This window comes from Martes martes (genome assembly GCF_963455335.1).
Source record: "Martes martes genome assembly, chromosome: 18".
NCBI lineage: Eukaryota > Metazoa > Chordata > Mammalia > Carnivora > Mustelidae > Martes > Martes martes.
In genome coordinates, this window is record NC_137906.1 from 10,776,508 (window position 1) to 10,789,584 (window position 13,077).

General features: G+C 49.1%; 2 protein-coding genes across 6 annotated transcripts in view; one reads left to right on the plus strand and one right to left on the minus strand.

The window, feature by feature from the left end:
* The first annotated feature begins 104 nt into the window (after positions 1-104).
* AIMP2 (aminoacyl tRNA synthetase complex interacting multifunctional protein 2) lies at positions 105-7,137 on the plus strand. Of its 3 annotated transcripts, none has more exons than XM_080829966.1 (4): positions 105-244; positions 4,052-4,258; positions 5,873-6,104; positions 6,620-7,137. In XM_080829966.1, the coding sequence occupies exons 1-4, from the start codon at positions 230-232 to the stop codon at positions 7,006-7,008; spliced, it is 843 nt and encodes a 280-aa protein (XP_080686092.1). In that variant the 5' UTR covers positions 105-229; the 3' UTR covers positions 7,009-7,137. The 3 variants fall into 3 exon arrangements, with proteins under 3 accessions (XP_080686092.1, XP_080686091.1, XP_080686093.1); XM_080829965.1 differs by having other exon boundaries at positions 125-364; XM_080829967.1 differs by having other exon boundaries at positions 197-364; positions 4,056-4,258; positions 6,620-7,133.
* The window catches only part of EIF2AK1 (eukaryotic translation initiation factor 2 alpha kinase 1), a 28,331-nt gene continuing 22,384 nt past the window's right edge, over positions 7,131-13,077 (minus strand). For 2 of the 3 annotated variants that reach the window (XM_080829962.1, XM_080829961.1), the window contains exons 12-15: positions 12,040-12,154; positions 11,697-11,779; positions 10,398-10,631; positions 7,131-8,036 (exon numbers count right to left, since the gene is read on the minus strand). In XM_080829962.1, coding sequence (XP_080686088.1) covers positions 7,899-8,036; positions 10,398-10,631; positions 11,697-11,779; positions 12,040-12,154 — 570 coding nt within the window. In that variant the 3' untranslated portion in view covers positions 7,131-7,898. The remainder of the gene's footprint in view (positions 8,037-10,397; positions 10,632-11,696; positions 11,780-12,039; positions 12,155-13,077) is intronic. The other variant, XR_013968388.1, reaches the window with a different exon arrangement.

Sequence of the window (13,077 nt, forward strand, 5' to 3'; positions counted from 1 at the left end):
CCGGATGGGGCCTCCGTCGCTTCCCACACCCCCTTCTTGCCGATTGGTTATGTAAAAAGTCGAGGCTGTGACGTCCAGAGGGCGCGGGCCAATTAGACCGCACGGACTGCACTTTCCCGAAAGGCCGCAGCCGGATCGGAAAGGAGGTGGCTGCAGGCTCTCGTGGTGTCCGACGGTTTCTGAGCGTTCGTGTCCCTCACCCGCCCCCTTCCGTTCTTCGGCTCCCAGGATGCCGATGTACCAGGTAAAGCCTTATCACGGTGGCAGCGCGTCCCTCCGTGTAGAGCTTCCCACCTGCATGTACCGGCTCCCCAACGTGCACGGCAGGACAGGCAGCCCGGCGCCGGACGCAGGCCACGTGCAGGTAGGACAGCGCGGCCCCGCCCCGCCCCCACCCGCTCTGAAAGTACTTTTTTTGCCCCCCCCAACCTGTCCAGTGCGCAGGCGCTTAGTCTCATCCGCCCGTCTTCCACCCAGTGCGCAGGCGTGGTGGCCGGGCCAGTGGGGTTGAGGATCTGGGGGACCTGGGATCCGACCTGGCGGCAGTACCCCGGCCCGACGCTTGCGTCAGCTCCGTGTGCGCCTTCTGTTTATTAAAGAGTTATTTCTCTTGTATCTGTTTCTGTTTCCGCTTATGGCTACTAAACGTTTTCTGTTGCCAAATTGTAGCCACAGAAAAGGGAGGAGCACGTAATTTTGAGGAATTCTAAAGCGAACCCCATAGTCACCCAAGTTAACAGGACGTTGTCAGCGCCCCGAGTGCCCGGCCTCGGTGGTCCGTGTGTCCTGAGTCTGCGCCCTGCGCCCCGCCGTGTCGGGTTGCCTTCCGCTGACCTGGCTCCCGGGGCCGCTGGGAGCGGTTCAGCCTCGGTGCGCGGCGAGCCGTACTGCAGACCAGGGGCGTGCACCGGAGCTGGGGCTAGGGGTGGGATTGCCGGCTGCCAGGCCGGGGCTGTGTTCACCTGGACCGGGTAAACCGCTCCCCCGAGCGGCGTGTGCGCAGGTTTGTGTGCTGCTCGGCCGTGGGCGCGGAATTCCTGGTGCTTACACCCTCCCCAACGCTGGTGGGTGCACCGTGGGAGCCTCATGTAGTTTTTAGTTCAGGTCTTCCAGACTTCTGAATCACTGGAGCGCCTTGTCGCGTTGGCGGGTCATTTTGGTGGTCTCTTTTGTAAAGTGTCTGCCCAAGCCTTTCTGGTTTTCATTGGCTGCAAATTGCACGTCTTGGGTTTACAAGCTTAGGTCCGTTCCGGCTGAAGAGGCGGGAACGGGTGGTTTTTGTAGTCCGTTTTCTCTCGGGGTGTTATCCTTCACTTTAAGTAGGCTGCAGGCCCAGGGCTACAACTCACAACTCTAGATCACCACCTGAGCTGAGGTACTGACTGAACCACCCAGGGGCCCCCTCCTTCACTTTGTCTTGCGTCTTCTGCCTAGACTGGAAGGCTGGTGGTTGGGTTCGTTGGCAAACAGTGACAGAGTTGTTGTCTCATGAGGGAGCTAAGACAGAAATAGCACCATGATCCACAGCCATTCAAGTGCACCGCCTCAGGGAACTGAAAACAAAACTCAGACCCAGAGTGGGAAGTGTCACATCTCATTTGATACCGAGACCTTTTTTTTTTTTTTTTTTTTTTTGGCGGGGCAGGGAGTGTGCTGCTTAACTTCCACGGCCTTTCAACTGTGAGCTTCTAACTTAGACCCCCAGGCCCACTTGTTTAGCAGATGATAACAATATAGACAAATAATTAGAAATCAAGCATATCACAGGCAGATAGGAGCAACACAAGGGATAAACTGTTCCTGAAATGCGTATAAAAGAAATGAATGAACACAATATACCCAGGCATGACCTAATCTGAGCAGGAAAACAAGGGACGGGGTACAGGTAAAGCAGATATCAAGCATTTCCTCATATCAGGACAGGTGAAACCGAGCTGTCCAGGGCTCCCAGTCCCAGGCCACGTTACAAATGCAGGATTTGTTTCATGCGTTGTTTACTATGCTGACTGGGGTGGGGAATCCAGTAGGCACTTCCTTGCCCGGGTTCATCAGGGATCCTACTTCCGTTTGTAGAATTGAGCAAGCTGGTGCACACACAGTGCACAAATCAGACCGGCTAAAAGGGACTGGATTGCTCCTCGAGGTCTGTCACTGAGGAACAGACAGATACTACAGCAGCCGTACCTGTCACACCCTGCACCCAGACTTATTTCCAGTCAGGACCTAATTAATTCCTCGGCACGCTGGAGTAACTCTTTATGCTTCTTTGCTCTAACTATAGGTCAGTCATCTTACATTTCTTTGCTGTTGGTCTTTTTTTTTTTTTTAAGATTTTATTTATTTATTTGACAGAGATCACAAGTAGGCAGAGAGGCAGGCAGAGAGAGAGGAAGGGAAGCAGGCTCCTCGCTGAGCAGAGAGCCAGACATGGGGCTCGATCCCAGGATCTTGGGATCATGACCCGAGCCGAAGGCAGAGGCTTTAACCCACTGAGCCACCCAGGCGCTCTCTTTGCTGTTGGTCTTAAACAAGAGCAGCAGGCTAGGGGAGGTGAGAAAGTGCAGATTAGAAGAGGGAGGAGTGTCCCAGGTGGAGGGAACAGAATAAAAGCCCTGTGGCAGAAGGGGGCGTGGTGGGTTTTAGGGACCCAAAGGACAGCACAGCGAGTGGAGCACACAGGGGGAGCGTTTTGGAGAGCAGATGGCCAGAGGACAGGTCACACAGGCTATTTCTCAACCCTAGTTAAGGGCTTTGCTTTTCAGGCAAGGAGCCTATGAGGTTAACGCAGAAGAGCAGTGATGTGATCCACATTTGTTTTCATCTCTCTGGCTGCCATCTTAGGAGTGGATTGGAGAGGTGACCGGTGGAAGCAGGCCAAGTGAAAGTGGTGTCTTGAACTTGGGCAGTGACAGCTGAGGCAAACTTAAAGATTTTATTTTTATTATTTATTTGACAGACAGAGATCACAAGTAGGCAGTGAGGCAGGCAGAGAGAGAGAGAGAGAGAGGAGGAAGCAGGCTCCCCGCTGAGCAGAGAGCCCGATGTGGGGCTCGATCCCAGGACCCTGGGATCATGACCCGAGCTGAAGGCAGAGGCTTCAACCCACTGAGCCACCCAGGTGCCCCGTGGCAAACTTAGAAGCCAGTGGATTCCAGGGGCTCCTGGGTGGCTCAGTGGGTTAAGCCTCTGCCTTCAGCTCAGGTCATGATCTCAGGGTCCTGGGATTGAGCCCCACATCGGGCTCTTCCCTCAGTGGGGAGCCTGCTTCCCCCTCTCTCTGCCTGCCTCTCTGCCTACTTGTGATCTCTCTCTCTGTCAAATAAATAAAATCTTTAAAAAATAATAATAAAAAAAATAAATAAGTCTGTAGAGATTTGAGATTTTTTTTTCCTCAGCAAATGTTATTGGTTACTTTGTAGCAGTCACTATACCAGGCAAGAAAGATGCAAAGATTCAGTGAACAAAGGACATAAGCATTCCATACTTCGTAAGTTCTACATTTCAGCAGTGAAAAAGTTCTGGATGATTCTAAGATAGAAGAGTGTCAGTACTGTGTGGAGAATGACGTGGGGAAATTGATCATCTGACCCCATGGACTTATATTCCCAAGTCAAATGACACATTTTCTTCAGCCTCCTTGTGGTCCATTTTCCCTTCAATTGGTATAAATCACTAAGTTACATTCTCATTGCCCCCCCAATGTTTTTCTATTTGTTAAATAAGCAAAGTATTTTGAACTGATTTGACATTAAGAATAAAGAACAATGATTTGGGTTCACTTTCCATGCTGTTCTTAAATTACCTGAAATACGAGTCCTACAGCTTCAAAATGGCTTTCAGTCACGTGTTTTTGTTTTAAAGCATTCGGGATCCCTTTGCAGGACCTCTTGGACTGTGGGAAAAACGAGATGATTCTGCTGTCTCGTTTTAATATCTTTTCAGAGGTGGGGGGGTTTGATGAGTTCATGGAATTCAGTAGAAGACAACTGATCAAATTTGAACACTGCCATGATATTAGAGGAAATGAACGCTTTGATGTTGCTTTGTTTAGGAAGAATCTGACCCTTCTCTTCAAGCTCTTGAGTCCCGCCAAGATGACATTTTAAAACGTCTCTACGAACTGAAAGCTGCCGTTGATGGCCTCTCCAAGATGATTCAGACACCAGATGCAGATGTGGATGTAACCAACATAATCCAAGCTGATGAGCCCACTGCTTTCTCGACCAGCACGTTGGACTTAAATTCAGTGCTCGGAAAGGTGAGTCCATCTGGAGATCTGTAGAGAACGCCAGCGGCTAGGTGCTGTTAGTTGTTAGTGCTGGGAAACTGTGCTCATGTGATTCAAGCTTTGGTTTTTCTAGTTCTCAAAGGTGGTACGGAGAGCATGTTCTTTTTTCCTACCCTAAATGATTGTGCCTTTGTATAGAAGAGATTCTTGAGCTATGAGCGAAGCCAAAGCAAGTTCTAAAGCTGCTTGACTTCTCAGACCCAGTGGAGAAGAACTGGGAGGATCCCTAGGCAGGGATAGGAGTTGAGTTACAGCTCCCCACCATTCCAGGCAGTGTGTGACGCAGGCCAGAGATAGGCGTCACTCCAGCAGCCTCCAAGCCTGGACAAACAGACCTGTGTCCCCTCAGTGCTTCTCAGGTTCAGCGAGTCCATCCTGACTCTGCGAGCAGCCCGAATCCGAGTGTTGACAGCCCAGGCCATCTCATGGGTCAGGTGTCTTTTGCTACTTTCAGTTTGCAGTCTTAGAATTAAGTTGCATCCGCCACTTCTAAAGATCAGTCTGCAGGCTTTGGCTAATTTAGGTGACAGTCTGATATGCAAAAAAGAGTATCTCATTTCTAAGTGGTATTACTGAGAGTACGAAAGAATCCCAAGAATCCTCTGGAGTTGATTGTAGAAGTGCTACTGCGTGAAGACCTAACAGGTAGAGGCAGGGTTGCAGGGTCTCCCGGGTGACCTTGACCCTCTGCACTCAGGTTCTTTGATCACCTGGTACGTTTGCCTCCACCGAGAACCCAGAGACCCGGCCAAGCCCCCAGGGAGCCAGTCTAGTTGACAAATCAGTGATCAGGCAGAGCTGTGCCAGTGTCTCAGGTGCTGGGAAGGCTTCTCCAGGCACACAGTGCTTAAGGTGAATTTTGATACCTCCAAAGGCATAGCATCGAGTTTAGAGAACTACAAAGCATTCATGAATAGGTTGACGTGATGGGCTTAGGTCGGTAGTGATAAGACTCTTAGATCGTGCCGGGCTGTGTACAGAAAGCCAAGGAATTTGAATTTGGCCCCCATGGTATTAAGGAGTTCATTATAGAGTAAACACATAAAATAGTCTGCATCTAAAAAGGCAGTATGTTTTAGTCCTTTCGTTAACGCGGAGTTTTTCAGACTTTGCCTGCTTGCCATCACCAGTGACATTTGGAACCAGGTCCTTATTCAGGGAACTCTTCATTGACTCACAGGCAAACCCACGTAGAAACCATGCTGTCGGGTGGTCAGGTGTCGAAAGATTTGGTAAATGGGGTGACTGCATATATGTTGTTGGTTTTTTTTTTTTTTTAATAACTTAGGAACAGTGTCATTCCTCCTGTGTTGTTTTACTGACTTCACAGCAAAGTCAACCTTTTATTTGTCGGGGGGCCACAGCGCTGGGGTTCAGGGCTGGAGTCGGCTCACATCCCTGCTCCACTTCATACTGAGCCCCGTGAGCTGTCAGATTGCCTCCCCAGCCGGGAGGTGGGGTGATAGTGGGCGCTGAGGACGCCGTTCAGTAACCCAGGGGAGGCCCTGAGAACAGTGCCGGGGACAACTCCAGGCACTCAGGTGGCTGCTGACGGTCTGCGCTGTGTTTGGGCTTCCCCTGCAGGATTACGGGGCACTGAAAGACATCGTGATCAACGCGAACCCGGCCTCCCCTCCCCTGTCCCTGCTGGTGCTGCACAGGCTGCTGTGCGATCACTACAGGGTCCTGTCCACCGTGCACACGCACTCCGCAGTCCAGAGCGTGCCAGAAAACCTCCTCAGGTGCTTTGGCGAGCAGGCCAAAAACCAGCCCCGGCACGAGTATCAGCTGGGTTTTACTCTGATCTGGAAGAACGGTAAGCAGAGGGGGCGGGGCGGGGCTCACAGGCTCTGAAATGAGAGGGGCCCCCTGACTTCAGTAAGAGGCAGCGAGGGGCCAGGACCAGGACGTTCTTCAGCTACTTGCTGTCGCGTCACAGTCCCTGCAAGTCTAGGAAGTGTGTGGGCTGGTTCTGGAAAAGGAGCACAGATGAGCCTTATGAGGGCAGACTCCTGGGACTCCTGGTTTCCAGTCCTCGTCCTGCAACTAAATTCTGAGGCACAGAGGTTGGAAAATAGGTCTGCAGTCCCTTCTTGCTTGAAAATAGTCATAATCAAATACCAGAAATGGTGACTTTTTTTTAACATAGAGCTTGCGTTCTATAAATATCCAGTTCAAACTTTCTTGATCAAACACGTTTTGGAGACCAGACAAAACGTGATGTTTATGAAAATTCGTCCCTTTGCCACCAGTTCCCAATCATCAGCACCTGCCCTCTCCCCATTTGTCGTTGAGGCCGTTACCAGACACCGTGTGCTTCTTGCCTTTCAGTGCCGAAGACTCAGATGAAGTTCAGCGTCCAAACGATGTGTCCCATCGAAGGAGAAGGGAACATTGCACGGTTTCTGTTCTCTCTGTTTGGCCAGAAGCAGGACGCCGTAAATTTAACCCTCATAGATAGCTGGGTGGATATCGCAGTCTTTCAGCTGAAAGAGGGCAGCAGTAAAGAGAAAGCCGCCGTGTTCCGCTCCATGAACTCCGCTCTCGGGAAGAGCCCCTGGCTGGTGGGGAATGAACTCACTGTGGCCGACGTGGTGCTGTGGTCGGTGCTGCAGCAGACGGGCGGCTGCGGAGGGACGGTGCCGGCCAACGTGCAGAAGTGGATGAGGGCGTGCGAAAACCTGGCACCCTTCAACACCGCCCTCAAGCTCCTCCAGTGAGTTTCCGTAACTATAAAAGGTTGACTGCGAGAACGGTGCTGCCTCGGGCCTGTCGTGGGTAAAGGAACCTGTACTAAAATCAGTGTGTTTCGGCCAGTTGCCTAGAATCAATAAAGGCATCCTATTATCTGTGGGTTTCACTTTATTTAACATTCAGCCACGTCCTGGGCACGTGCCAGTGTGCAGACGTTTCTTTGAGATGCAAAAGTGAACGAATCCCATCAGGGCCTCTGAGGGACATGGGTCAGTGGCAAGTGCTGAGTAAAGGGGACGCTGTGGGAACGGTACGGGGGCGAAAACAGGAACAGTCCTGCCAGAGCTACTTTGGGATGATTTAGAGAATCGGGGGCAAGAGACACAAAGCTTACAAAGGGCATGAGTCTGGAGTGATGCCAGGTGGAAGGAAGAGAGCAGGAAGGTTGGAGGAGGTACATTGTGCTGCTGAGAGCCGGGCAGTGAGCTCCTCGGACGTCTTCCTGGTAGCCGATGGGCGGCCGTGACGGCCGGTGCAGGCTGGGGTGCGCGCGGTGACAGGGTAGGGACGCGTACCCAGATCTGCGCGGAATGATGTTCTAGAGGACAACCTGGTGATGGGCAGCGTTCAAAGGGGAAACAGTCTCTTAGAGACTGGACAGTGACACTAAAAACCAGGAGCTTGTGGGATACGAGCAGGAAGAGAGCAAAACACGTTTAGTTTAGAGCAGGTTTCAGTTCAACGTGCTGGATCATAAAAGAGTTCCTTAAGGACACAGTCTGGGAGAACTTCTACAATTTTAATAAGTCTTATCCAGGCTCACTAAATAGAACTATACCATCTATTCTCTAACACAAAGTTTACATTCCAGTTCACCAGAGAACGAGAAGTGCACGTTCTCATTTACGGAGCCTAATTAAGGCCGGTCAGGCACACCCGTGTCTTTCATGTCATCCTTGGCCCCTCTCTCCTGGGAAAGGAGACTCAGCTGCTTCCTTAGTTCTTCGATTTCTTTTTCTTGCTCCAGTATTTTCATCTGTAGAGTGAGATTAACCTGTCAAGAGAAAATTTCAAGTTCCATTAAAATGGCCTCTTCCGTTTTAAATATACAGGCCTACCTCCCTTTGCCCGGTACGCCTGAATTCCAGGCCCCGCAGTTCGCGAAGCCGCACCAGCGTTGGGTCCCCAAGGCTCCGTTACTAACTCAGCGCCTCAGCCCACGACGCATGTCACCACCACGGGCCAGCCATCACTTTCTCACGGCACACACCCAGGCCACGTGTGTAGCTGTGTCGCCTCCGTGTGTCCTGACAACGCGGGACTGGCCAACAAAGACGGAAGAGCAGCAAGCTAAGGGGAAAGCAAGGAGGCTGGTGGCGACATCAAATTGCACTGTGCGGTGTTAGAGAAGGAACGGCCGGCCGAGGGGACGCTGCTCCTGCCGCCGGACACTCGGGGTGTGCGGCCCCAGGACCAGGCGAAGAGGACTTAGCAGAAATGAGGAAAAGGATGACGGTGTCCCAGAGAAACTGACACCAGCAAAATTCACACGGAAAGAACTCTCAGAGGTCGCTCACAACTTCGAAAGTGCAAAGGATAAAACCTGGGTCGCTGCTCCAAGCTTAGAAAGGAGTGGACAGTTCACCAAGGCCTAGAAAAGACCCTCCCTCTGTATCCTAGGTTCTATGGCGAGCTGCGGGCAGGCAGTGTTCAAACCACTCTTGAGCATGTCAATTCTTAATTACAGGGCACTAAATAAAGAGCAGTTTTACCACTTGCTTCACTTCCACATACCTCTGCAAACTGACAGTTTTTAATATTCTGAGAAACACTTTTGAAGGTCACAGGGCAGCCGTAACTTCCCGTGGATTACTAAGATCCCCTTGCTGTGGTCTGAGCTCAGCGTGGTCATTTTCACAGTCCTGTAATCAACGATCACGCAAACCAAAGACCACCTGTCCACATAACTTTTCTTTCTATAGGCATGTGGAGGCTGTTTGATAAAAAATTCTACGAGAGAAACACCGTAAGTGCCAAATAACTATGGTCTCTAAAAACTAACTTAACTGGCAGTTAGAAAATCCCTTCCATAGCAGGAGATCAATTTAATCACTACATCTGTTTCCAAAGACACTACACCTTCCTGTTTACCACTGAAGCTAGTAAAATTCACGGTTTTACCCGAAACTTAGTAAGCCTTAAACAGAAAATAAATCAGCGGAACAGTTACTACAAACAGCACCCAGACCAGTGTGCATCAGAATGATTTCAGGTGCCTATTACACAAGGGCCGTGGCCCCTTCTGCCCCCAGACTTCTCCCTTAATAGGCCAGGGCAGCTGAGAGGGCCTGAGAAGTCCATCAGGTCCCCAAGGATTTTATGCTGGTGGCCTGGAGACTACACTCTGAGGACCAGTGCATGTAACGCACTGTGGCTCACACACTGTGGAGGCACATCACTTGGGGATCTCATTAAACGCAATTCTGATGTACATTGGCCGTGCTCACCCTGCTTACTTGGACTATGAAGACTGTGCTTCTGGGAACTATGAGAATGAATTTAATTCCATAAACCTTACTCTAAACTCAACTGTTCTTCATGAAACTGGATTCACAATTTAAATTCTAATTCAAGCTTCATGTTTTCCTCAGTATTTTCCTCGGGGCTCCCGGCTGGCTCAGTTGGCGGAGCACGTGACTCCTGATCTCAGGATTGTGGGTTTGGGTATAAAAATTACTTAAAAAAAAAAAAAAAAAATTTGCGACGACTTGGATGGAACTAGAGGGTATCATGCTTAGCGAAATAAGTCAATCAGAGAAATATAACTATCATATGATCTCTTTGATATGAGGAAGTGGAGATGCAAGGTGGGGGGGTTTGGGGGGAGGTAGGAAAAGAAAAAATGAAAAGATGGGATTGGGAGGGAGACAAACCATAAAAGACTCAATCTCAAGAAACAGACTGAGGGTTGCGGGGGGGAAGGGGGATGGGAGAGGGTGGTGGGGAAATGGACATTGGGGAGGGTATGTGCTATGATGAGTGCTGTGAAATGTGTAAACCAGACGATTCACAGACCTGTACCCCTGGGGATAAAAATACATTATATGTTTATTAAAATAAAAAAATTAAAAAAAAAAAAAAAAGGTTAAGAAAACAAAAAAAAAAAAAAAAAAAGAGGGCCTCCTGGGTGGCTCAGTGGGTTAAAGCCTCTGCCTTCGGCTCAGGTCATGATCCCAGGGTCCTGGGATCGAGCCCCGCATCGAGCTCTCTGCTCAGCAGGGAGCCTGCTTCCCCCTTTCTCTCTGCCTGCCTCTCTGCCTACTTGTGATCTCTGACTGTCAAATAAATAAATAAAAAAAATAAAATAAATTTTAAAAAAAATAAAAAGAAAGAAAGAAAAAATGTATGTACGTACATTTCCAGAATTTTGGAAAAGTTCGCTCTGCAGCAGCTGAACAGCAGACGGTCTCTGAGATGCGTTCCTTCTAGTTAAGTGCTGGATATACTTGGCTTGCACGGGACACCTCTTACTGAGGGATTCGGGTATCTGACCACTTCTTAAACCTGTCAAAACGTGCACTCGCTCCATTTCTGTTCCAAACGGCTGAAAGAGCTCTAGCAGGATCACACCCAAGCTATACATATCTGACTGGAAAAAGCGGGGGGAGAGAGAATTTAGTGGGGAAACACAAAGAGAGATGAACATCTCCACTTCCGTGTACCATCCTCTCAAACACAAGATTTCTAAGGACGATTTACAGACCCTACGGTGCAGGGAACACGGTGGGTGAGCTTAACCCTCGCAGAGGCAAGTGTCTGCTGCCTAGAATCATGGCCCTGAGGGAGACCTGACCGGTACCGTCACAATCCCCATCTCTTCAATACCAAGAAGGGGCATCCACAGGCAGAAAGGCTGGCCGGGTGAGGGGCAGCCCAGGCGCTCCCATACCAGTGACCCCCCCAGCACTCCCTGACGATCCTGGTGTGGAGCGGCCTGCCCGAGAGATGGGAGCTCACACGTGCTGGGGCGAGCTGCAGGGGTCGGCGTCCCCGAGGCCTGCTCCCCTCCCCTCTGCCTCCACACACAGCAAAGCATTCTGGTAAAGTTGAAGACACTGTATCAAATCTGTGTTACTTTTCCTGAAATCGTTTTTCCAGGAAGGTCTTTACCAAGTAGGATTTGAGGAAGAGCCATGGTCTTTCTCTGACAGTTCATGCCCTGCCACTAAAAAAACTAAATGATTCATCAAGAGGAAGAAAACTTATTAGGCTGTTCTTTTGAGAAAAGGATTTCCTTTACCATTCCCTCAAGGAACAAAATGGATTAAATCTCTTCAGTATCTTCATTCTGCTTCAAAGGGAGGCAAGCGCCACTCGTCCTGTTACATCAGTGAGCATGTGTTTGTGGGAACAGAAGACAGACAGGCAGAAACAGGCTTCTGGGAATTCTGGCTTCCTGACGTGAACTTCCTGACATTTTAAAAGACAAGCTCACTTCAAAAATAATTTAGGACACCCACAGATTTGGAAGTGCAGTCAGATTCAGGTAAAAAGTGAGGTTTCCTGTTAGCGGCAGTTGGATGTAACAGACAACCTACCCTACTCTGTTTCCTCCAAACACACCTCAACACGAGCCCTTCCACTGCACTTACAGTGCTTTTGTCACCAGGCCAGCAGCGCAAGCCCAGCCACGGGGGAAAACAGCCAATACTACCTTGGCGTCATACTTGGATCCTTCCAGCTGCTCAGGCGAAGCATACAGGCAAGTCCCCACTCTGGACGTGTGCATGGGTGTCCCTGTAATTTGAAAAGCCAAATATTAAACGCTGCAGAGTTCCCACTGTCAACACTAAGGAACACGGACTCGAGCAGGGCACCGTAGGGAACGACGGCTGCTTTCTTGTCTTTACCTTACTTTTGCTATTACATTAAGTCTAAGAGTCTCTTCAAATACTGGCAAGTTCAGTCATGTTTCTTTTTTTCTCAAAGCAAGAAAGAAAAAAGAAGAGAAGAGAAGGAAAAAGAAAAAAAAAAGAAAGCAACCTGAATAAACTTACTCTCCCCATCCCGAGCGATCCAGTCTGCGTTCTTCTGGATGATGTCTGTGCAGGCCAGACCAAAGTCTCCTATTTTCACTTGCTGATCAGAGCCATGAAGAAAAATATTTCGGGGCTGTAAACACACAGAACAACTCATTGGTATTCTTAAAACAGTAAAAATGCGTAGATGTTAAAAGTTTTCAACTCAGGAGCGAGTAGCCCCTCAAAAATTAAAAATCAGAGCAGTGGTTCTAAAACTCGGCTGCCCATTAGAATCACCAAGGGAGCTTTAAAAAAAAAAAGTCCCAATGTCCAAGCCATTCCACAGAGCAACACAATCAGAATTCTTGCGGGTGGACACAGCAATATTATGTAAAAGTCCCCACAGTACTCCGAGTTTGAGAACCACTAAAACGCAGAGCACACCTTGTACACAAGCGCCCCCAGAGAAGCTTCTAAAAACTACTGTCCTCTCTAACAAGTCAAAGGCTGATTTTCTTTAATTTTTTAATGAGAAAACTTTGATTTTTTTTATAAAATCTTTTTAAATTTTTTTTTTAAGATTTTATTTATTTATTTGACAGAGAGCACAAGTAGGCAGAGAGGCAGGGTGTTGGGGGGGGGTGGGAAGCAGGCTCCCCACTGAAGCAGAGAGCCTGATGCAGGACTTGATCCCAGGACCCTGGGATCATGACCTGAGCCGAAGGCAGCGGCTTATCCCACTGAGCCACCCAGGCGCCCAAAACTTTGATACTATTAAAAGCTCCTCGATGATTCTTTTATGTTTGCCAGGGTTGGGGGCAACTAGGTCATGCTATGAAAAGTATGCGTTTAGCACCATTTAAGCAACTGGGGCAGACCCCAAACTTCTCCTGATGGAACTAATCCTGTACCCATATTGGGGGAGAGGGAGTCTACACTCAAAATGAAAATATATTTACGTTAAAAGTTGGGTTTTCTTACTTTAAATGTAGTAATTTTAATTTTCTATTTTCATGCAGAAATTCCTCTTTTAGCTTCCTTTTTTCTTTAAATAGCTAAATGGAAAAAAACACA